The sequence below is a fragment of the Nerophis ophidion genome, linkage group LG01 (assembly GCF_033978795.1).
Source record: "Nerophis ophidion isolate RoL-2023_Sa linkage group LG01, RoL_Noph_v1.0, whole genome shotgun sequence".
Lineage (NCBI taxonomy): Eukaryota > Metazoa > Chordata > Actinopteri > Syngnathiformes > Syngnathidae > Nerophis > Nerophis ophidion.
The window spans coordinates 90,304,857-90,330,598 of NC_084611.1; the positions used below are offsets into that span (position 1 = coordinate 90,304,857).

At 42.6% G+C, this 25,742-nt stretch overlaps 1 protein-coding gene across 6 annotated transcripts in view; it reads right to left on the minus strand.

The window, feature by feature from the left end:
- The window catches only part of wipf2a (WAS/WASL interacting protein family, member 2a), a 35,374-nt gene that overhangs the window by 263 nt on the left and 9,369 nt on the right, over positions 1 to 25,742 (minus strand). For 2 of the 6 annotated variants that reach the window (XM_061915583.1, XM_061915569.1), the window contains 7 exons: positions 9,613 to 9,749; positions 9,404 to 9,536; positions 7,369 to 7,458; positions 6,649 to 7,287; positions 6,277 to 6,531; positions 5,301 to 5,402; positions 1 to 2,524 (listed from right to left, as the gene is read on the minus strand). The exon at positions 1 to 2,524 is cut by the window's left edge and continues 263 nt beyond it. In XM_061915583.1, the coding sequence (XP_061771567.1) occupies positions 2,481 to 2,524; positions 5,301 to 5,402; positions 6,277 to 6,531; positions 6,649 to 7,287; positions 7,369 to 7,458; positions 9,404 to 9,536; positions 9,613 to 9,669 (1,320 nt within the window). In that variant the 5' untranslated portion in view covers positions 9,670 to 9,749 and the 3' untranslated portion in view covers positions 1 to 2,480. Of the gene's footprint in view, positions 2,525 to 5,300; positions 5,403 to 6,276; positions 6,532 to 6,648; positions 7,288 to 7,368; positions 7,459 to 9,403; positions 9,537 to 9,612; positions 9,753 to 25,742 lie in introns of all 6 variants that reach the window. The other 4 variants (XM_061915576.1, XM_061915552.1, XR_009808795.1 and 1 more) reach the window with 3 other exon arrangements.

The following is a 25,742-nucleotide window of genomic DNA, read 5'->3' on the forward strand; positions in this document are numbered from 1 at the left end:
GACTAGAGAGACGTTAGTGTTTTACAGTCAGGAGTGAAAGTGACGTCAAGAAGCTCCGACCATCTGGCACTTTAGTGTTTGTCGCCGCTTTTCTGCTCAGCGACCGACGTGTACAAACTCTTGCATAGCTAAACTAGTTGTGGCCTTGGTGGCGCACTCAACGTGGGACCAGACTTCTCTCAGTCCACTACCAGTCAGGACCCAGGACACCCTGTTATTTTGTGTCCCCTGAACGTCAGGACACCTGATACCTTGTGTCCTATAAACGTCAGGACACCTGATACCTTGTGTCCTATAAACGTCAGGACATACATTACCTGGTGTCTCCTAAACGTCAGGAGACCTGTTACCTTGTGACCCCTTAAACGTAAGGACACCCTAAACGTCAGGACACTTGTTACCTTATGTCCCCTTAATGTCAAGACAAATGCGGGACACGTATTACCATATGTCCCCTAAACGTCAGGACACACCATATGTCCCCTAAACGTCAGGACACACCATATGTCCCCTAAACGTCAGGACCCTTACTACCTTGTGTCCGCTAAACGTCAGGACACACAATGTGTCCCCTAAACGTCAGGACCCTTACTACCTTGTGGCCGCTAAACGTCAAGACACGCAATGTGTCCCCTAAACATCAGGGGACACACCATGTGTCCCCTAAATGTCATGCCACTTACTACCACGTGTCCCCTCAATGTCAGAACACACCATGTGTCCCCTAAACGTCAGGACACACCATGTGTCCCCTAAACGTCAGGACACACCATGTGTCCCCTAAATGTCATGACGCTTACTACCACGTGTCCCCTAAACGTCAGAACACACCATGTGTACCCTAAACGTCAGGACACACCATGTGTACCCTAAACGTCAGGACACACCATGCTTCCCCTAAACGTCAGGACACACCATGCGTCCCCTAAACGTCAGGACACACCATGCGTCCCCTAAACGTCAGGACACACCATGCGTCCCCTAAACGTCAGGACACACCATGTGTACCCTAAACGTCAGGACACACCATGTGTACCCTAAACGTCAGGACACACCATGTGTACCCTAAACGTCAGGACACACCATGTGTACACTAAACGTCAGGACACACCATGTGTACCCTAAACGTCAGGACACACCATGTGTACCCTAAACGTCAGGACACACCATGTGTACACTAAACGTCAGGACACACCATGTGTACCCTAAACGTCAGGACACAGCATGCGTCCCGAAACGTCAGGACACACCATGTGTCCCCTAAACGTCAGGACACACCATGCGTCCCCTAAACGTCATTACGCTTACTACCATGTATCCCCTAAACATCAGGACACACCATGTATCCCCTAAAAGTCAGGACACACCATGTGTCCCCTAAACGTTAGGACACACCATGTTTACCCTAAACGTCAGGACACACCATGTGTCCCCTAAACGTTAGGATACACCAGGTGTACCCTAAACGTCAGGAAACACCATGTGTCCCCTAAACGTTAGGATACACCATGTGTACCCTAAACGTCAGGACACACCATGCGCCCCGAAACGTCAGGACACACTATGTGTCCCCTAAACGTTAGGACACAACATGTGTACCCTAAACGTCAGGACACACCATGCGTCCCCTAAACGTCAGGACACACCATGCGTCCTCTAAACGTCAGGACACACCATGTGTCCTCTAAACGTCAGGACACACCATGTGTCCCCTAAACGTCAGGACACACCATGCGTCCCCTAAACGTCAGGACACACCATGTGTCCTCTAAACGTCAGGACACACCATGTGTCCTCTAAACGTCAGGACACACCATGTGTACCCTAAACGTCAGGACACACCATGTGTCCCCTAAACGTCAGGACCCTCACTACCTTGTGTCCCTTAAAAGGGTGTCCTGTGTCCCCACTAGCCGCTGTGCAACATTGCCCAAAGATGCAAACGTGAACACCCCCCACATTAAAAAAATAGAGGGGGGGGTGGGTCAAAGCAGGAAATCCCCCCCCCCCCCAGGAATGCAACGAAACTAACAAGCAGACGACGCGTCTGTCAGGAATCATGGTTAGTTACAAGGTTGGTTAAACTCCGCCCACTTTTGGCACATGGTGGTCCCAAGCGGTGGTGTAGTGGGACAGAAGCAGAGCAGGAAGCTGACATTCATGCGTGTGAGACGGCCACAAGCAAACTACACACCGACATGCAGCACAGGAAGAAAATATATGAAACTCGGACACTCTCTGGTCCTGATATGTGCCAGCGGGGGGGGGGACGTGGTGGTGGTCCTCACCCGCTGGCTAAAAAGTTCACTGTGGCCTCAAGAGTGGTTTTGTTGTCTCACCAAAGCTGCGTGGCGTCGTGTTGACTAGGCTGGTGTCGTGTGTGTGTGTGTGTGTGTGTGTGTGTGTGTGTGTGTACCCCTCCCCACCAGACCAGACGACCACTTGCCCGATGAGAGTTCAAGTCCTGAGCTGATTTGTGTTCACCTTCCCACAGGTGGTGCAGGGGGCGCTCCTCTCAACATGACTGAGGACACAAAGACACAAAAGTCACACACTGGTTGAAACTTACACTTAAAATGTTTTGTTTTAAGGGTTAATATTTTGTGTTGAAAATTATTATGGTTGTGAATTCATGTCATTTTTTTTTGTAAATAAGACACAGTTTGTTTACTATAAAAGGGGCAATTTATTTCCTTTGTTTCACCGCTATTCTCGCGAGATTTTGGTGTAGTATTAGGGGTTGCGAGATCTGCATTCGCCCAGACATGCAAGAGACTTTGAGCCATCAGCAGCAGCAGCAAAAACATTTGGTTGGCTGAACAAGTTGCACAAGACTGAAATATTTGCTGCCCAAGAACCTCTGAAGTGGTAGACGGCCACGAGTTTTCACGGCATAAACCCAAGTGAAGAGCCTGTCTTTAAGAAGCCGTGCCAGTGTTGTCATTTCGGAGCCACACTGATGATACACAACATGACTGAAGACACACACACTGATGATACACAACATGACTGAAGACACACACACTGATGATACACAACATGACTGAAGACACACACACACTGATGATACACAACATGACTGAAGACACACACACACTGATGATACACAACATGACTGAAGACACACACTGATGATACACAACATGACTGAAGACACACACACTGATGATACACAACATGACTGAAGACACACACACTGATGATACACAACATGACTGAAGACACACACACTGATGATACACAACATGACTGAAGACACACACACTGATGATACACAACATGACTGAAGACACACACTGATGATACACAACATGACTGAAGACACACACACTGATGATACACAACATGACTGAAGACACACACACTGATGATACACAACATGACTGAAGACACACACACTGATGATACACAACATGACTGAAGACACACACTGATGATACACAACACGACTGCAGACACACACACTGATGATACACAACATGACTGAAGACACACACACTGATGATACACAACATGACTGAAGACACACACACTGATGATACACAACATGACTGAAGACACAAACACTGATGATACACAACATGACTGAAGACACACACATTGATGATACACAACATGACTGAAGACACACACACGCACTGATGATACACAACATGACTAAAGACACACACACTGATAATACACAACATGACTGAAGACACACACACACACACTGATAATACACAACATGACTGAAGACACACACACACACACTGATAATACACAACATGACTGAAGACACACACACACACACTGATGATACACAACATGACTAAAGACACACACACTGATACACAACATGACTGAAGACACACACACACACACACACACTGATGATGATACACAACATGACTGAAGACACACACACACACACTGATGATACACAAAGTGACTGAAGACACACACACTGACGATACAAAACATGACTGAAGACACAAACACACACACTGATGATACACAACATGACTGAAGACCCACACACTGATGATACACAACATGACTGAAAAGACACACACACACAAACATTGATGGTACACAACATTACTGAAGACACACACACACACACACACACATTGATGATACACAACATGACTGAAGACACACACGCACACACACACTGATGATACACAACATGACTGAAGACACAAAGGTCCAAACCTGATGATACACAGCATGACTGGACACACAGTGATGATACACAACATGACTAAAGACACACACACACACTGATACACAACATGACTGAAGACACACACACATTGATGATACACAACATGACTGAAGACACACGCACACACACACACTGATGATACACAACATGACTGAATGATACACAACATGACTGAAGACACACACACACTGATGATACACAACATGGCTGAAGACAGACACACACACACACACACACACACACACACACACACACATTGATGATACACAACATGACTGAAGACACACACAAACTGATGATACACAACATGACTGAAGACACACACACACTGATGATACACAACATGACTGAAGACACACACAAACTGATGATACGCAACATGACTGAAGACACACACACACACTGATGATACACAACATGACTGAAGACACAAAAAAACAATTTAAATTGGTCCAGGTTATCGGGGACTGTTATTACTGACGGACAGGTGTCGCGGTGTGACTGCAGCCGGGCACGTAAGAAAACCCTTGTCTCCATGGCAACGTCTCTGTCGCTTTCACTCACTTGCCGCTTTTCCACTAATGCAGGGGAAGGCAACCCAGAACGTTTAAATAGCCATTTTGGACCCAAATAACAACGCTGTCATTCATATAAAACTCTCTGGCCACACTAACATTAAACTTTCATATTAAAGTGGGGGCCGCAAAAGAATGTCTCGCGGGCCGCGTGTCTGAGACCCCTGGCTGTGGTGGCAGTGACGTGATGGTGACAGGCCGAGTTACACCGATCCTTACACCTACCCCCCCCCCTTACCAGACCCTCACCACCTTAACTAACACATTTTCTGGGGGAAACACTGCACATGGGAATTGTGAACGCGAGTCAAAATTGCCCCCAAAAGTTCAGTTTCCCTTTAAATGCATCTGCTCATTTCTTTAATCAATAATATGTAAAGTAATGTATTCTGTATTTATAACTACAGTGTCTCACCTTTGGAAGGATTCACTGGACTTATGTTATTTCTGATGTTTTTTCATTGACCCTTTTGCAAGGCATTACTAGTGAGAAGGGAAATATTGGTGAGCCTTACTCTTACTGCTCTTGCTGGGGTAGATCTTGTTGAAATGTCGGTACTCCTCAGGAGGTGGGAGGTCGTCCATGGGGTGGAAGTTGAACTTGGATTCAAAATCATCTGTGGGAGGGAAAAAAAACGAACAATAACAAGAGTAGCATTATGCCAAGCCAGGGGTCGGGAACCTTTTTGGCTGAGAGAGCCAAGAATCCAAATATTTTAAAATGTATTTCCGTAAGAGCCATATAGTTATTTTTTTTAACATTGACCACAACAAAACGTGTGCATTTTTAAGTAAGACCAACATTTCTAGAGCATAATAGGTCTCTTATTCTTTGTCATAACATTGTTATTCTGAAGCTAACTGTGGAGGGGACGTGGCCTGCGGGCCTGCATCGAAGCAGGGAGTTGCCAGGACCCGGCCTAGAAATCAGCGACAGGTGCGTAGATGGCCCACCTGGGCCTTATTATCTAATCGCCTGTCGCTCTGTTATAAGCAGCAGCCAGGAGGAGAGACGGGGTTGGGGCTGGGGCTGGAGCCAGAGTGTGAGCGAGAACAAAAGAGAAAAAGACAATTGCTGGAAAGCAACTAAGAGACTTATTGGGAAAAAAAACCTGAAACAGGCTCTCATGTCGGTGCTTGGTGGTCTGAAGAACCCCCAGGAGGGCAAGCCCCACACTAACCAATAATAAATAAGTAACTTCTTACCATTAACGCAACTTCTTGAACAGGTGCGGTACAAAAAAACGGATGGATGGATTAAAAATGCACAAAAATGTTTTATATTTTGAACATTATTTTTAACACTGTGATTACAAGTGGAATTATTCATTACTTATCGTGTTGAGCAATGTCAGCTCAGATTTATCCGAGAGCCAGAAGCAGTCATCAAAAGAGCCACATCTGGCTGTAGAGCCATAGGTTCCCTACCCCTGTGCTAAGCTATGCTAATGGTGGAAATGGAGATGATGATGGTGGCGCCGCCAGACTCACCTAAGATGGATTTGGAGGAGGAGACGGCGGAGTGGCCGTTCCGGATGGGCGGGGGCGGCGGTGGGGGTCCGGCGGGAGTGCGGGAGGAGGTGGAGGAGGACGAGGACGACGACGAGGAGGAGAAGGAAGGAGGTTGAAGTTTGCCCACTCGGCTCAGAGAGTCCGACACCGCCGAGCTGTGGCCCCGGTACGGGGGCGGCGGGGGCGGGACGTCACGGCTACCGTTGCGAGCGTTGGAGAGGGGCACCTGGGGAGCTTTTGGGGGGGCACAGAGTTACATAATGAACTTTTCCATCGGAAATTACAAGACTGTCATTTATGGATGAAGCTTTTAGCGAGGAATGCTGGAATATTCCACAGTGGTGACCGTACCTGCTCGGCGGCCAGGGGGCTCTCTGGCGGGCGGCGGCGGTCTGCTAACTTGCTGCAGGGACGGCGACGACGAGGGCGGAGGGGGTGGAGCGTGGTTGCGTCCTTGCCCGCCACCCCCTGACGTGTTTTTCTTACTCAGGGAGTTGTGCCTCTGCGGCAGCTCAGGGGCTCCGCCCCCGTCTGTGTGGGAGGGGCCGTTGGACATCCCGGTGTGCATCCTGTAGGGCGGCGGAGGAGGAGGAGCCGACGAGCCACTGGTGGGGGGTCTGTTGGAGGACGAAGAGAGCTTACTGGAGTTGGGAGGGGCGGGGCCTCGGCTTGGCGTGGGAGGGAGGGGCTTCTCTCTGCTCTGCGCCGACGACGCCTTTTGGTTGGGGGTGGCCGGTGCGTTTCCGCGGCCGCCCCTGTTGAAAGGCGGCGGAGGGGGCGGGGCGGACGTGCTGTGCTTCATCCCCCCGCTGGAGGAGTTACTGTTGCTGCTCGGGGGGCGGGTGATGTCGGGCAGCGAGGGCCGGTGGGAGCGCTGGTGGTCCGGCGGGGAGGGTGAGACGGAGCGACCGGTGGGGGGGCGAGGAGCAGAGGGCCGGGACCCCGGGGGCTTCAGGGCGGACCTTCCTACAGAACCACCTGATGAACCATCTGAAAGTGACAACATGGAGGTGTGTGATGTCATAGAAGCAAACATGCTGCCTTTTTTTTATTTTAATTTTTTTTTTTTACCTCCAACTGCTCGCAGCCTTGGCACCCCACCTTGGAAAAGACCTCCCATTCCCATTGGACCTCCACCTCCATGACCTCCTCCTCCAGAGCCTGGTGAAAGGACAACAGCCTCAGCATCATTTGCTTCAGGGCAGGGGTGTCCAAACCTTTACACTTAAAAATCAAAGCCTGCGGGGGCCATTTGCAAAACAGATACAATATATAAGATCTTGTTTTGTTTTCACTTTTAGTGATTTAACCCCCAATTCCAACCCTCGATGCTGAGTGCCAAGCAGGGAGGTAATGGCTCCCACTTTTATAGTCTTTGGTATGACTCGGTCGGGGTTTGAACTCACGACCTACCCAACTCACGGTGGACACTCTAACCCAGGGGTCGGGAACCTTTTTGGCTGAGAGAGCCAAGAAGCCAAATATTTTAAAAGGTATTTCCGTAAGAGCCATATAATATTTTTTTTACACTGAACACAACTAATCACGTACATTTTTAAGTAAAACCAACATTTCTAGAGTATAATAAGTCTGTTATTCTCTGTAATAACATTGTTATTCTGAAGCTAACTATGAAGGGGGTGTGGCCTGCGGGCCTGCAGCGAAGCGGGGTGTGCCAGGACCGGCCTCGAAATCAGCGACAGGTGCGTAGATGGCCCACCTGCGCCTTGTTATCTAATCACATGTCGCTCTGTTATAAGCAGCAGCCAGGAGGAGAGACGGGGTTGGGGCTGGAGCCAGAGTGCGAGCGAGAACAACAGAGAAAAAGACAATTGCTGGAAAGCAACTGAGAGACTTATTGAAAAAGAAAACAATATTGTAACCCTGAAACAGGCTCTCATGTCGGTGCTTGGTGGTCTGAAGAAACCCCAGGAGGGCAAGACCCACACTAATGAATAATAAATAAATAACTTTTTACCATAAACGCAACTTCTTGAACAGGTGCGGTAGAAAACGGATGGATGGATTAAAATGCACGAGAAAGAAAGTTTGATCACATTACGCCTGTACTGGCTCACCTGCACTGGCTTCCTGTGCACTTAAGATGTGACTTTAAGGTTTTACTACTTACGTATAAAATACTACACGGTCTAGCTCCATCCTATCTTGCCGATTGTATTGTACCATATGTCCCGGCAAGAAATCTGCGTTCAAAGGACTCCGGCTTATTAGTGATTCCCAAAGCCCAAAAAAAGTCTGCGGGCTATAGAGCTTTTTCATTTCGGGCTCCAGTACTCTGGAATGCCCTCCCGGTAAAAGTTTGAGATGCCACCTCAGTGGAAGCATTTAAGTCTCACCTTAAAACTCATTTGTATACTCTAGCCTTTAAATAGACTCCCTTTTTAGACCTGTTGATCTGCCGTTTCTTTTCTTTTTCTCCTATGTCCCACTCTCCCTTGTGGAGGGGGTCCGGTCCGATCCGGTGGCCATGTACTGCTCGCCTGTGTATCGGCTGGGGACATCTCTGCGCTGCTGATCCGCCTCCGCTTGGGATGGTTTCCTGCTGGCTCCGCTGTGAACGGGACTCTCGCTGCTGTGTTGGATCCGCTTTGGACTGGACTCTCGCGACTGTGTTGGATCCATTATGGATTGAACTCTCACAGTATCATGTTGGACCCGCTCGACATCCATTGCTTTCCTCCTCTCCAAGGTTCTCATAGTCATCATTGTCACCGACGTCCCACTGGGTGTGAGTTTTCCTTGACCTTATGTGGGCCTACCGAGGATGTCGTAGTGGTTTGTGCAGCCCTTTGAGACACTAGTGATTTAGGGCTATATAAGTAAACATTGATTGATTGATTGATATTTTGAACGTTACTTTTAACACTGTGATTACAAGCGGAATTATTCATTACTTATTGTGTCGGATGTATCTGAGAGCCAGATGCAGTCATCAAAAGAGCCATAGGTTCCCTACCCCTGGTCTAACCACTAGGCCACTGAGTTGTATGAAAGCCCCTGAGCAGCCCAAATCAAGGCCTTGAAATGTGCGTCACTTAGACAAACTGCAAGGATCCGCGAGGGAAACTGTTGTCGCGCTACTCACCCTCTAAAATGGGGGCGCTGCGGTCGTTGACCACGCCCACTTTCTTCAGCCGGGCGCCTGAGACGATGTCGGACAGCAGCGCTCCTCTGCCCTTGGCCTCGGACGAGTTCAGCTTGGGGGGGTTGGTGTTGGCCTGCGGGGGCGGAGAGATGGCAGCTGCTGGTCAAAGACGGGACCGGGGGCACGCCCACCCGGGCGGCTTCACTGACCTGACTGAAGGTGGGGGGCGGCGGGGGTCCCGGGGGAGGTGGGGGAGGTATGGGCATCCTGTCCCTCTGTTGGCACCTTTTTGTGTGGATTCGACGACACGCCCCTTCAGCTTCTCTGCTGCGACGTCACGCTTGCACTGCTGGGAAACCAGAAATACATTTCTTTAAATCGCTACCTCATCTAATATGACTCTTTAAAGCATGGGTGTCAAACTCTGGCCCGCGGGCCAAATTTGGCCCTTGAGGCAATAATAAATTAACATTAGAGCTGGCCCGCCGATATTATACAGTGGCGGTGCCGCTGTATCACCGCATTCAACGCTAATTCTCATACTTGCCAACCCTCACGATTTTTCCAGGAGAATCCCGAATTTCAGTGCCCCCCCCCCCCCCCCGAAAATTTTCCGGGGCAACCATTCTCCCAAACTTCCACCCGGACAACAATATTGGGGGCGTGCCTTAAAGGTACTGCTTTTAGCATCCTCTACAACAGGGGTGCCCACACTTTTTCTGCAGGCGTGCTACTTTTCAATTGACCAACTCGAGGGGATCTACCTCATATATATATATCATTTATATTTATTTATTTATTTATGAAAGACACATTTTTGTAAACAAGTTAAATGTGTTTAATGATAATACAAGCATGTGTAACACATATAGATGTCTTTCTTTCACAAAGACAAGAATATAAGTTGGTGTATTACCTGATTCTGATGACTTGCATTGATTGGAATCAGACAGTAATGATGATAACGCCCACATTTTCAAATGGAGGAGAAAAAAAGTTGTCCTTTCTGTACAATACCACATGAAAGTGGTTGGTTTTTGGCATCTAATTCATCCAGCTTCCATACACTTTACAAGAAAAATATGGCGGCAAATTCCGTAGCTTGCTTGATTGACATTCACGGCACCCGAGGGTCTTGTGAGATGACGCTGGCTGCTGCCAGTTCATTATTATGAAAAAATGACAGAGAGGAAGGCGAGAAACACTTTTTATTTCAACAGACTTTCGCGCAGTCCCTTCCGTCAAAACTCTAAAGGCCGACTGCACATTTCCTATCTTCACAATAAAAGCCCTGCTTCATGCTGCCTGCGCTAACAAAATAAGAGTCTCGGAAAGCTGGCGTGCACAAGTGATGTGCACGCCAGCTTTCTGAGGGATCGCTTGTGCACGCCAGTTTTCCGAGACTCTGTATTTAGTTAGCGCAGGCAGCATGAAGCAGGGCTCTTATTGTGAAGATAGGAAATGTGCAGTCGGCCTTTAGAGTTTTGACGGAAGGTACGGCGCGAGAGTCTGTTGAAATAAAAAGTGTTTCTCGCCTTCCTCTCGGTCATATTTTCATAATAATGATCTTGCAGCAGCCGGCGTCATCTCACAAGACCCTCCGGTACAGTGAATGTCATTTAAGTGACGTCTTGGTGAAGATTGATGATCACAAATTTTTAGGTCTATTTTTTTTAAAAGCCTGGCTGGAGATCGACTGACACACCCCCCGCGGTCGACTGGTAGCTTGCGATCGACGTAATGGGCACCCATGCTCTACAACCTGTCTTCACGTCCGCTTTTCCTCCATACAAACAGCGTGCCGGCCCAGTCACGTAATATATGCGGCTTCTACACACACAAGTGAATGCAACGCATACTTGGTAAACAGCCATGCAGGTCACACTGAGGGTGGCCGCATAAACAACTTCAACACTGTTACACCACACTGTGAACCCACACCAAACAAGAATGACAAACACATTTCGGGGGAACATCTGCACCGTAACACAACATAAACACAACAGAACAAATAACCAGAACCCCTTGCAACACTAACTCTTCCGGGACACTATAATATACACCCTCGTTACCAACAAAACTCGATTTTGCATGTCACTATAAAGTTATACAAGCCTTGCTTGTTCAATATTCAATGCAAAACTTGTTTGGGTCCCTCTTAAAAGGTTAAGTTGTTCAACTTTGGCCCGCGGCTTTGTTCAGTTTAGAATTTTGGCCCACTCTGTGTTTGAGTTTGACACCCGTGCTTTAAAGTAAACATTTTACTATATCTCTTTTCACACTTGTATCACACTTAAGTATTTTACTTATGTATGTATGTATATTTGTAGATAGATAGATAGTACTTTATTGATTCCTTCAGGAGAGTTCCTTCAGGAAAATTAAAATTCCAGCAGCAGTGTACAGAGTTGAGATCAATTTAAAGAAAAAAGTAAAAAGTAAATAATGGGGGTTTAAAAGGAAACAAAATAGAGAAATATTACAAAAAGAATAAAAACAATGGGAATAAGAATATAACAGTAAAATAAGAATATAACAAGACAAAGTAGGCAGTAGTGACCATGTTATGAAAATGTATTGCACTGTTAATGTTTTTGTATATGTCTTTATGTATAATCGTATATATGTATGTATATTTTTGTATGTATGTATGTTGTGGCTTGTGCTGCCCTTTGAGACATTTGTGATTAAAGGCTATACAAATAAACTTTGATTGATTGATTCTAATTTTCAACTTCATTGAATGATCCTATTTGTGATCAGTTCTATAATCAGACGAAATCCCAGGAAAGCAGTGTAACAATACCAATTATGGGCTTTCTGTACGTCAATTCAAGCAGACATACGTACTCCTAAAATAGCAACAAACATCTAAATCCATGATTTTTAGGTTTGTACGGACAAAAGTAGCTAAAAAGCTAGCATACGACATTAGCATGCTAATGCAGGAGACATTAGCATACGTCTAAGGTGGTAGCATGTACCCAAATCAATGATTTTTAGGTTAAAACAGATTAAATTAGCTAAAAAGCTAACATAAAACATCCACACGCTATCATTAGCATGCTAATATAAGAGACGCTGACATACTTCCAAGATGGCGGCAAGAATGAAAATCCATGATTTTTAGACTTACACAAACAAAATTAGTTGAAAACTAGAATAAGAATAACTTATCATGATGATATATGACAAGTTAGCATATTTCTAAATATCAAAATCCATTATTTTTCCGCATAAACACACACAATTACCTTAAAAGATAGCTTAAAACATTAGCATGCTAATATAAGACACATTAACATACTTCCAAGAGGGCAAAAAGTATCAAAATTCAGGATTTTTAGGATTAATCCCAAAAAATTAGCTAAAAAGCCAGCATAAAACATCCACTTGCTAACATTAGCATGCTAATTTAAGAGACGCTGACATACTTCCAAGATGACGGCAAGAATGAAAATCCATGATTTTTAGATTGACACAAACAAAATTAGTTGAAAACTAGAATTAAAAAAACTTAGCGTGATGATATATGTAAAGTTAGCATACTTCCAAGTATCAAAATCCATGATTTTCTTGGCATAAACACACACAACTACCTTAGAAGATAGCATAAAACATTAGCATGCTAATGTAAGACACATTAACATACTTCCAAGAGGGCAACAAGTATCAAAATTCATGATTTTTAGGTTTAAACAAACAAAATTAGTTGAAAACTAGAATTAAAAAAGTTATCATGATGATATATGAAAAGTTAGCATACTTCTAAATATCAAAATCCATTATTTTTTGGCATAAACACACAATTACCTTAAGAGATAGCTTAAAACATTAGCATGCTAATATAAGACACATTAACATACTTCCAAGAGGGCAAAAAGTATCAAAATTCAGGATTTTTAGGTTTAACCCCAAAAAATTAGCTAAAAAGCCAGGATAAAACATCCACTTGCTAACATTAGCATGCTAATTCAAGAGATGCTGACATACTTCCAAGATGGCGGCAAGAATGAAAATCCATGATTTTTAGATTGACACAAACAAAATTAGTTGAAAACTAAAATAAAAAAAACTTAGCGTGATGATATATGTAAAGTTAGCATACTTCCAAGTATCAAAATCCATGATTTTCTTGGCATAAACACACACAATTACCTTAGCAGATAGCATAAAACATTAGCATGGTAATATAAGACACATTAACATACTTCCAAGAGGGCAACAAGTATCAAACTTCACGATTTTTAGGTTTAAACAAACAAAATTAGCTAAAAAGCTATCAAAAAAGTATGCTTTGCTAACGCATGTTAACAGTTAGCATACTGGCTCGACAGCACCGGGTATCACAAACCATGATTTTTGAGTTTAAACATAAAAAAATTTGCAAAAAAATTTAAAAACTGACATAAAATGTTGGCATACTTCCAAAATGGCGGCAATAATCAAAATTCATGGTTTTTAGATTTCCAAAAACAAAATTAGTTGAAAAACTAGAATAAAAAAAGTTAGCGTGATGATATATGACTAGTTGGAATACTTCTAAATATCAAAAACCATTATTTTTTGGCATAAACCCACACAATTACCTTAGCAGCTAGCATAAAACATTAGCATGCTAATATAAGACACATTAACATACTTCCAAGAGGGCAACAAGTATAAAAATTCATGATTTTTAGGTTTAAACAAACAAAATTAGCTAAAAAGCTATCAAAAAAGTATGCTGTGCTAACGCACATTAACGGTTAGCATACTTGCTCGACAGCACCGGGTATCACAAACCATGATTTCTGGGTTTAAACGTACAAAATTAGCTAAAAAAAAAAAAAAAAAAAACTGACATAAAATGTTAGCATGCTAATTAATATAAGAGACATTAGCATACTTCCAAAATGCCGGCAACAATCAAATTTCATGATTTTTAAGTTCAAACATAAAAAATTTGCTAAAAACTAAACTTGCAAATAAGTACGCATGTTAACAGTCAGCATAATTGCTCGACAGAACCAAGTATCAAACCATGATTTTTTTGTTTAAAAGATACAAAATTAGATTAAATAAAATGTTAGCATACTAATGTTAGCATACTAATGTTAACACAATATTAGCATGGTTATATTAGCGATAATAGCACTACTTCCAAAATATTGTCAAGTATCAAATATCCTGATTTTTAAGTTGAAATGTACAAAATTGGCTAGAAAGCTAGCAAAAAATTTGCATGCTAACGCTCTCAAAAGTACGCCAACTTCCTACCATTGACTCTGACTTTAATCATTATTTTTTTCCCTTAAAGTCCTCATGTGTCCAGTGACTTATTTCCTAAGATTGTAAACAATAACAAAAATACAAGATTTTTTTTATCGTAAAAATATCCATCTCGCCATTGCGGTATCGACCTGGTGCTACCCGGTATGGTTACACCTTGTTTATATTCAAGAGCTCAAGTTTGCAGTTAGCAATGTTTGGCTAGTCATCATCCTCCAGTGATAACACTACATGTAGGGTCAATCAATTCATTACCATGAATTGATTAACGTGGACCCCGACTTAAACAAGTTGAAAAACTTATTCGGGTGTTACCATTTAATGGTCAATTGTACGGAATATGTACTGAACTGTGCAATCTACTAATCAAAGTATCAATCAATCAATCAATCAAGGGAAGAGTTTATTTGCCGCCATGGAGGCCAGCATTACTGATTTAGAGGTCTTCAGCGTGGAGGGACGTTAGCCGCCGGCGCTGACAAACTTACACAACATGCACTCTCATGATATGAAACAAAATATCAAACGGCATCATGTTAGAGAGTGTCCATTAAAAAAAAACCAAATAGTTTAAGGGGCACATAAAAATTTCGAACCGATTCCTGGGGTGATGATTCAATCCGGAACCAATTCTCGAATCAACATGATTCTTGATTCGAACCGATTCTCCCAATGTATTGTTAATGAATCCCTTTTTTTTGCCCGCCCCTAATCGATAAATATTTGCACGACGCAGACAAATCGTCCGGTCCTATGTTGTGGTAAAGAGTCACATGACCGAGTGTCACATGACCAAGTGCCAGCAATGCAACATTTGAACATTCCGACAGCTGGCGGCTGCTTTCTATGAAATATTTGCGTGCTGAGAATGAAAGAGGAAGTGCTCAGACAGGTCAGGACAGAGCCGACGTGTTTTTCCTTGTGTGTTGACGTCTTCCCACCAAACCCTTCATGTCCACGTCTTCAGACTTGTTTCTCAGTGCCTTTAGTCCCCAAGACTTTCTTCAGACTGGAGAGCGGCTGAAAGGGTCTCCCAGTGGGACTCAGCGGTTGGCAGCGTGCCGAGGTGTTGTGAAGTTTACAGACTTCCTGCTGGAGGCCGTCACATGTGCGTCACCCGTGCACACAATGACAAGAGCTCCCCAAACAGGTTCGCTCCTCACGCGGCTCTTTACCCCGGGCTGCAGCGGCGTGCAGGAATCTTGCAGAGCGAGCTGGCGAGTCAGTCCATGACGTGCTCGCTCAAGCAGAGAGACACGCTGGCAGGGTGGGAGGCGGGCGGGCGCAGTTTGCAAGTTTCTTCATGAATGTTCACAACAATCAGGACATGTTGAAGAAGAAACTCGTCGGTAGACCGAGTGAGAGTTGGGAAGAAGAAGAAACTGTAATCTGTAGACCAAGTGAGAGTTGTGAAGAAGAAATTAATCTGTAGACCAGGTGAGAGTTCTGAAGAAGAAACTGTAATCTGTAGACCAAGTGAGGGTTGTGAAGAAGAAATTAATCTGTAGACCAGGTGAGAGTTCTGAAGAAGAAACTGTAATCTGTAGACCAGGTGAGAGTTGTGAAGAAGACATTAATCTGTAGACTAAGGGAGATGAAGAAGAAATTAATCAGTAGACCAAGGCAGAGTAGTGAAGAGGAAACTAATCGGTAGACCCAGGGAGTTGTGAAGAAGAAACTGTAATCTGTAGACCAAGTGAGAGTTGTGAACAACAAACTGTAATATGTAGACCAAGTGAGAGTTATAAAGAAGAAACTGTAATCTGTAGACCAAGTGAGAGTTATAATGAAGAAACTGTAATCTGTAGACCAAGGGAGAGTTGTGAACAAGAAACTGTAATCTGTAGCCAAAGTGAGAGTTGGGAACAAGAAATTAACCTGTAGACCAAGTGAGAGTTGTGAACAACAAACTGTAATCTGTAGACCAAGTGAGAGTTGTGAAGAAGAAACTGTAATCTGTAGACCAAGGGAGAGTTGTGAACAAGAAATTAATCTGAGGTCCAAGAGAGAGTTGTGAAGAAGAAACTGTAATCTGTAGACCAAGTGAGATTTGTGAAGAAGAAACTGTAATCTGTAGACCAAGTGAGAGTTGTGAACAAGAAACTGTAATATGCAGACCAAGTGAGAGTTATAAAGAACAAACTGTAATCTGTAGACCAAGGGAGAGTTGTGAACAAGAAATTAATCTGAGGTCCAAGAGAGAGTTGTGAAGAAGAAACTGTAACCATTAGACCAAGGGAGAGTTGTGAACAAGAAATTAATCTGAGGTCCAAGAGAGAGTTGTGAAGAAGAAACTGTAATCTGTAGACCAAGTGAGAGTTGTGAAGAAGAAACTGTAATCTGTAGACCAAGGGAGAGTTGTGAACAAGAAATTAATCTGAGGTCCAAGAGAGAGTTGTGAAGAAGAAACTGTAATCTGTACACCAAGTGAGAGTTGTGAAGAAGAAACTGTAATCTGTAGACCAAGTGAGAGTTGTGAAGAAGAAACTGTAATCTGTAGCCAAAGTGAGAGTTGTGAACAAAAAACTGTAATCTGTAGACCAAGTGAGAGTTATAAAGAAGAAACTGTAATCTGTAGACCAAGTGAGAGTTATAAAGAAGAAACTGTAATCTGTAGCCCAAGTGAGAGTTATAAAGAATAAACTGTAATCTGTGGACCAAGGGAGAGTTGTGAACAAGAAATTAATCTGAGGTCCAAGAGAGAGTTGTGAAGAAGAAACTGTCATATGTAGAGCAAGTGGGAGTCCAAGTGGAAGTTGTGAAGAAGGAACTGTAATATGTAGACCAAGTGAGAGTTCTGAATAAGAAACTAATCTGTAGACCAAGAGAGAGTTGTGAACAAGAAATGAATCTGCAGTGCAAGAGAGAGTTGTAAAGAAGAACTAATCTGTAGACCAAGTAAGAGTTTTGAAGAATAAACTAATCTGTGGACTGAGTGAGAGTCTTGAAGAAGAAACTGTAATCTGTAGACCACGTGAGAGTTGTGAAGAAGAAATTAATCTGTAGACCAAGACAGAGTAGTGAAGATGGAAACTAATCTGTAGACCAGGTGAGAGTTGTGAAGAAGAAACTGTAATCATTAGACCAAGTGAGAGTTGTGAAAAGAAACTAATATGTAGACCAAGTGAAGGCTGTGAAGAAGAAATTAATCTGTAGTCCAAGAGAGAGTTGTGTAGAAGAACTAATCGGTGGAGCAAGTGAGAGTTTTGAAGAAGAAACTAATCTGTGGACTGTGTGAGAGTCTCGAATAACAAATTGTAACCTGTAGACCAAGTGAAGAGTTGTGAAGAAGAAATTAATCGGTAGACCAACACAGAGTGGTGAAGATGGAAACTAATCTGTAGATCAAGTGAGAGTTGTGAACAAGAAGAAACTGTAATCTGTAGACCACGTGAGAGTTGTGAAGAAGAAACTACTCTGTAGACTCCGAAAGAGTTGTGAAGAAGAAACTAATCTGTAGACCAAGTGAGAGTTGTGAACAAGAAATTAATCCGTAGTCCGAAAGAGTTGTGAAGAAGAAACTACTCTGTAGACTCCGAAAGAGTTGTGAAGAAGAAACTACTCTCTAGACCAAGTGAGAGTTGTGAAGTACCGAACAACACGGACATATAAGTAGCACACCGCACGTTGTGTAAACATGCACACCAAGGCACCATGAATTGATTTACGTGGACCCCGACTTAAACAAGTTGAAAAACTTATTGGGGTGTTACCATTTAGTGGTCAATTGTAGGGAATATGTACTGTACAATCTACTAATAAAAGTATCAATCAATCAAAAAAACAACAACACACGGCATGCTAGCAACGACTGGGCTGTGATAGACTGACCACACCTCCTCTTTTCACGGGATATTTCCTCTTTGCGGAGCTGTCCAGGTGGAGTTTCTTAAATGACTCGAATGTCCGTTTTTTTTTTATTATGGCTGCGTGTATTTTCAATGTACGTTCAGGGTTAAGAAGGGGTTAAAAAACATTGGTGAGGGCGGGGCAGAGACAGAGAGCACGAGAGTTATGATAAACGTGCATGCGTCGCCAGGCTCTGCATTTTATCCTTTGATTAATCAGATTTTATTTTTTATTATCTATCGCAGGGGTGTCAAAAGTGTGCCCCGGGGGCCATTTGCAGCACACAGCTAATGTTTAAAGGCTCACGGCAAACATTCTAAAAATACTATTAAATTAAACAAAAACATAAACAAAAGTGAAATAAAAAAGCTTAAAGGCTAAATGTAATTTGGAAAAAGTTGCAACGTTGACTAATAAAACCAAGCTGTTTTTTTTTTCTTTCAAACTGTCATTGCTCAAAACATAATATTGAATCAAAATCAATGTTATTATGAATTATTGACCTACGCAAGTTTCCGATTACTTCACATCAAACATTCCGCTAAGAAAAATATTTTTGGTGAAGATTTAGCAAATTTGTTAAATAAATAATCCAAAAATGTATATTTTGTTTTTTTCTTACTGTACCGAAAATGAACCGAACCGTGACCTCTGAACCGAGGTACGTACCGAACCGAAATGTTTGTGTACCGTTACACCCCTTTTTATATTATATATATATATATATATATATATATATATATATATATATATATATATATATATATATATATACATAGCTCGGTTGGTAGAGTGGCCGTGCCAGCAACTTGAGGGTTGCAGGTTCGATCCCCGCTTCCGCCATCCTAGTCCCTGCCGTTGTGTCCTTGGGCAAGACACTTTACCCACCTGCTCCCAGTGCCACCCACACTGGTTTAAATGTAAAAAATTGATATTGGGTTTCACTATGTAAAGCGCTTTGAGTCACTAGAGAAAACGCGCTATATAAATATAATTCACTTCATACATACATACACACACACACACACACATTTTTTACTTTCAAAGCTAAAATATATAGATCAACTTCAGACCTATTCGTTGACATAAGTTTGTTTTTGTTTTATGCCCTGTTTTTATGAGAAAAACACAAGCTATGCAATATTTCCCCCCATAAGTGTAATACTTTCATTTCATTGCTTTTGATTCATCATGAATCACTCAATGACAGTTTAAACATTCGATGAGTTTAAACATTTCCGACTCAAAAGGTCTTGAGGATCCAAAAGGCCCCCCACTTATGTCATATCAATATATGTTAAATTTTCAATGCTTAAATATCAAGATCAACTTCATATCTGATCATCGATTTTAAGTTGTATTAATAATATTGCTATTTTTTTCGTTGTATTACACCTGTTTGCTCCTTTATTCAACTTTTTATGTTTTTTTTAAATGTGTTAGAAATTGATTTTCGGGCCGCAAGTGTCCTGGCCACACTTTTAGTGAGTTCTATTTCCTTGGGAAGTTGGAAATCGGATCTGTAAATGATGACATCACAGCCAAGTTGTGAGCGTCCCAGTTACGAGGTCAGAAATCAAGACATAACACAAAAGCTATTTTTTCCACTTGCTTTGTCCGAATATAAACAATTTATGGAAAATATGAACTCTTTCTGCAACCTTCAAAGAGGAAACAGATGCTATTGCTAGCGACGGCATTACATCGACTATGACTGATCTAGTGCCACAAAAACTGATCAAAAGTGCTAACAACAGCTCATTTAGAAGCACTGTTTACCATCTTTGAAAAGGCTAAACAAACGTTTTATGTGTATTTACAAACAAATACTGTTATGAATAACACAATTATTAATATTCAATCAATCAGTGTTCATTTATATAGCACTGAATCACAAGTGTCTCAAAGGGCTGCACAAGCCACAACGACATCCTCGGTTCAGAGCCCACATAAGGGCAAGGAAAAACTCAAACCCAGTGGGATGTCAATGTGAATGACTATGAGAAACCTTGGAGAGGACCGTAAAAAAAAACAACAACAATTCTTATATCATCAGAATCCCAATCAGCTTTAAGACAAGGAACTTCACTTGGTAGACTCTCTTTGTTCAATGCGGTTTTAATTAGAGATGTCCGATAATGGCTTTTTTGCCGATACTGATATCAACCGATACTGATATATGCAGTTGTGGAATGAACACATTATTATGCCTAATTTTGTTGTGATGCCTCGCTGGATGCATTAAACAATGTAACAACGTTTTCCAAAATAAATCAACTGAAGTTATGCCATATTTATAATTGAAGTCACAAAGTGCATTATTTTTTTTTTAAACATGCCTCAAAACAGCAGCTTTGAATTTGGGACATGCTCTCCCTGAGAGAGCATGAGGAGGTTGAGGTGGGTAGGGTTGGGGGTGGGTGTATATTGTAGCGTCCCGGAAGAGTTAGTGCTGCAAGGGGCTCCGGGTATTTGTTCTGTTATTTATTTTGTGTTACGGTGCGGATGTTCTCCCAAAATGTGTTTGCCATTCTTGTTTGGTGTGGGTAGAGCGGCCGTGCCAGAAACCTGAGGGTTGCAGGTTCGCTTCCCACCTATTGACATCCAAAAATCACTGCCGTCGTGTCCTTGGGCGGGACACTTCACCCTTTGCCCCCGGTGCCGCTCACACTGGTGAATGAATGATGAATGAATGATTGGTGGTGGTCGGAGGGGCCGTAGGCGCAAACTGGCAGCCACGCTTCCGTCAGTCTACCCCAGGGCAGCTGTGGCTACTGATGCAGCTTACCACCAACAGGGGTGAATGAATGATGGGTTCCCACTTCATTGTGAGCGCTTTGAGTATATAACAATAGAAAAGTGTGATATAAATCTAATCCATTATTATTATTATTATTATTAAAATTGTTTACATGTTAAAAAACAAAAAAAGAAAAAAACTTACTTTGTGGGTGGGGCGGTTTAGACCTTTTGATTGGCGGACAAAAGGGGCGGGGCTGACCTGGACTAGCGATTAACCCCGGCAGCTAGGGATGTTATGGTATTATAACTATCTCCGTATTTCAGTTTCAAAGTACTCTTGATAAAACCGTGACGTGTGACGGTATCGAAGGAAAACCTGCTGGCGTGTTGGCATTTTACATAAACTACATGTCCCAGAATGTGGGGGCGTGGACGCAGTAAGCAGGAAGTGAAGAGTGCTCGTACTTGTCGTGTATAACATAAATCGTTTTTAGCCTGAGGGGGACAAGCGGATGGATGGACATTAAAAGTGTCCACAACTGGTTGAGTTGAGTTGCTAACAAACAGACAAACAAGCCCAGGCCAGAACATAACCTTTTTGGCGGAGGTAAGAAAGTCCGCCTTCTGCAAAGGGAAATGCGCCACTTTCGTTTGGAGCGTTTCCAAGGCGACACGGGGAAATCACAAAAAAATATGTTTAACGCGGCCAGCATGAGTAAACTAAAAAGCTACTTGATACAGCCTCACGGGTGGGAATGGACTCTGTTCCAGTTGCACTTGTCAGGAAGGCATGAGGACAAGTCACCTCCTCATAAACCGTCTCACAGAAAAGATAGTTGACACATCAGTTTGTGAGGTAATTACGTGATTAAAACTGCTTCTTATGTTGTAAAAGTTGAAAGACAGTAAAGTGTAAATGATTGTTTTACACTGGATGTACACATTGTCACTTTAAAGACATCAACTGGAAGTTGTTTTTTAATATCAATCAATCAATCAATGTTTATTTATATAGCCCCAAATCACAAATGTCTCAAAGGACTGCACAAATCATTACGACTACGACATCCTCGGAAGAACCCACAAAAGGGCAAGGAAAACTCACACCCAGTGGGCAGGGAGAATTCACATCCAGTGGGACGCCAGTGACAATGCTGACTATGAGAAACCTTGGGGAGGACCTCAGAAGTGGGCTCCCCCCCCCTCTAGGGGACCGAAAGCAATGGATGTCGAGCGGGTCTAACATGATACTGTGCAAATATTTGCTTCAAACCAAATTTGCACTTTAAAAATTCCTGTTTGTAGTAATAAATATGTTGAGGACATTTTAACATTATATTTGTGTTCAATTATCCTAAACACTCCTGACACTTCATTTTACAGCAGAGCCAGGAAAATATTTTAACTCGGGGGGACACTTCAAAGAAAAAAAATGTGTCTGGGGGGCCAAAGTGTGTAGAAATGATATATACACATTTAGCTGTAAAATATGCTGTTCGGTATGTATGTTTGGCCCCCTTTTTTCAGGAAGACTAATACCAAAAGTCACGATAGAATTTTACAAACTTTATGACAGAGCATCGCAAAATAATGGAATTTTACAGTTTTTTTTACTGAATGGGACATCCAAAATGTACAAGAAAATAATGAAAGTGGGATTTACAAAATGAACTATGAGCAATAAAACACTGAGTATTAACTACATATGAACATATTTTACTTCTCAGACCAGCTCCTCCATAGTTGTGTACTTTTTACAATCAAGCAAAACACAACAAAAATGTAGCAAACTGCAAAATAGAAAAGAAAAGTGTAATAAACACCTACAATATAATATATTTTGAATTTTTTGCAGAAAAATCTGTTTCCGGATTATTTCTCGACACAGGCATTTGGAGCTGGCTGCTCTGAAAACAAACCCCGCCCACTTTGCTTTGTCCCTGTTTGTGACGTAGATTACCGTAATAACTCCTAGAACACTCAAAAGGGCAAATTTCAACCACTGAAGTACTATCTGTAGTTCAAGACTTACGGTAATTTAAAAGCAGCATTGCAGATCATAATGGCGGCTACAGTTTTAATGGTAAAATTGTAAAAAAAATTATGTAACACGTCTGGCGAGCCGGATTGGAAATCTTAATGGGCCGTACTTGGCCCAGATCTGTTTTACACACAAAATTTTTCAACAAAACTTTTTTTATATATTTTTTTACATGTACCATGATAATATCGTACAGTGACATCCCTACCCTTAGCACAACTTATTTATTGCGTTTAAAGAGCACGATTCGGCTAAATGGGTCTCGATCATCCGAGAGAACTGGACGTTGGTCGAGCGCGCTAGTGGGCAGCCTAGGACGCAGTCCGCTCCCTATGGTTGCTTCGTTGGGTCTTTTCCCGTATCTGCCCGTGCTGCGCCCTACCCCAAAAAACGATGGCGTGGATCACCGCAATATGTTTTATTTGTTGCTCTTTTTATTATTGTTTTTCGTTGTTTGACTTTTGTAACTTTAAGGAAGAAATGGCGGCTTTGAAGTGGCAGCCCGTTGCCTCAGCTCTCTGCTCCTCTCATGTCTTTGGAGTTCTCTTAATGTTTTCCTTTCATACCAAGATGGCGCCGCGGTACTGCGCTCTCTCGTAGTTTTTTGTTTGCTTTGTTGGGTCTGCTCCTGTCTCTGGCCATGCTCCCTCCACCCCAGCGGACGATGGCGTGGAACACCGCAGAGGCCACCACAGTGTATATGTTTCTTTTACTTTTTATTCATAGCTGTATGTAGAAGTGTCTGGTTGTATCTGCTGCTTTAATGTCCTCTGTGTTCTTTGATGTTTGATGTTTCCCTCTTACACACATGTAAGAGGGATGTGTACTATGGCTATGAGTTGTTGTTTTGTTCCCTTGGCTTCAGTCTGCACCCCCACTCCAGGGCCCAGGCTAAGACCGATTTTTTAAATTTTATTTTAATCTTCTATTCTTCCCCCCCGTTTACCTGTATGTCATCTTTTTTGTAAGGGGCGCTGGAAGCCGGCAGACCAGTCAGCGATCCAGTTCTGTCTCCCTATAATGTTTGTCTGATCTTGAATGGGATTGTGCTGAAAATTGTAATTTTCCTGAAGGAACTCTCCTGACGGAATAAATAAAGTACTATCTAATCTAATCCATCTAATGTGACAAACCTTTCCCAATTGTTAGAACAACCACGGTCTAAAATGTTTGTGTGTATGCTTCTCTGATTACTTGGCAAACATCATTTTGTCCGACTAATTTTGGCGGTTCTTGAACTCACCATAGTGTGGGGCTCTGACGCAACAGTTTGTTTACATGTAAAATCTTCCCCTCCTTCTTTTGTCCACCAAATGTTTTATGCTGTTCGTGAATGCACAAGCGTGAGCTTTGTTGATGTTATTGACTTGTTGGAGTGCTAATCTGACATATTTTGTCAGTGCATGACTGCAAGCTAATCAATGCTAACATGCTATTTAGGCTAGCTGTATGTACATATTGCATCATTATTGTCAGGCTTTCCCCTGACAGTTTGTCTATGTTTTAGTTTTTTCCTCTGCATTTGTCTTTGTTTCCTCTGTGTTTAGTATCTCCGGTCTTTAGTTCCTGTCAAGTGCTCTTATTTTGGTTCAGCTTCCTGTGTGCTGTTGTCACCTCATCTGAGGCTGATTGGCACCTGGCCACACCTGTAGTCAATCAGCCCGCTCCTATTTGTACCCACTTTGTTTTCCAGTCAGTGCTGGATCATTGTCGTTGCCACATGTCGTGTCAATGCCATTTTCTACTTGTCATTCCTACTGGTCGTGTGAATGCAGCGTAGCGGTAAGCTATATTTGGTAGTTGGTTTGTAGCTTACTGTTTTTTGTTCCCTGCTTCCGATTAGTTTGTTCATAGCCCTTAGTTTGTTATATCCGCCCATGTGCGTGCTTTTTGTTTGTACCCTTTTGGTTTTGTCTTAGTATCTTTATTAAATCATGTTTTCTCACTCCATGCCTGCCTCCATCTCTGCATCTTGGGATTCGTCAACAAATACCGGTGACAATTATGCCTCATTTGTATATATATTTAATATCCTTTACTTGTATCCTTTTTTGTATATGATGTAGTTTTGCAAGTTTCTTGACACATTATCTGTATGTAATTTTGGATGCACTTCAGATATTTGTGTGACATGTTGTTCCAGACCTCAGCAAATATTACCGAGCTTGCCAAAGATTGTAATAAATCTATTAAAAGAAGACAGCCTGCCGTTTCCTTTAACTTGAATACATACATCTTTAACTTTGGCCATTAAAAGTCAGTCATGTCCAGGAGTTATGTCACCCCTTGAGTAGCCTCTGATTTACTAATAGTTTCTAATTTTGGAAAAATGTTTAGAATAAATATTACATTTAAAACATTTCTGTCAACATAGTCATTTTGATAGTAGGCTATTATAGCTAGCATAGACACTTACGTCACGTGTTGGTTTCATTA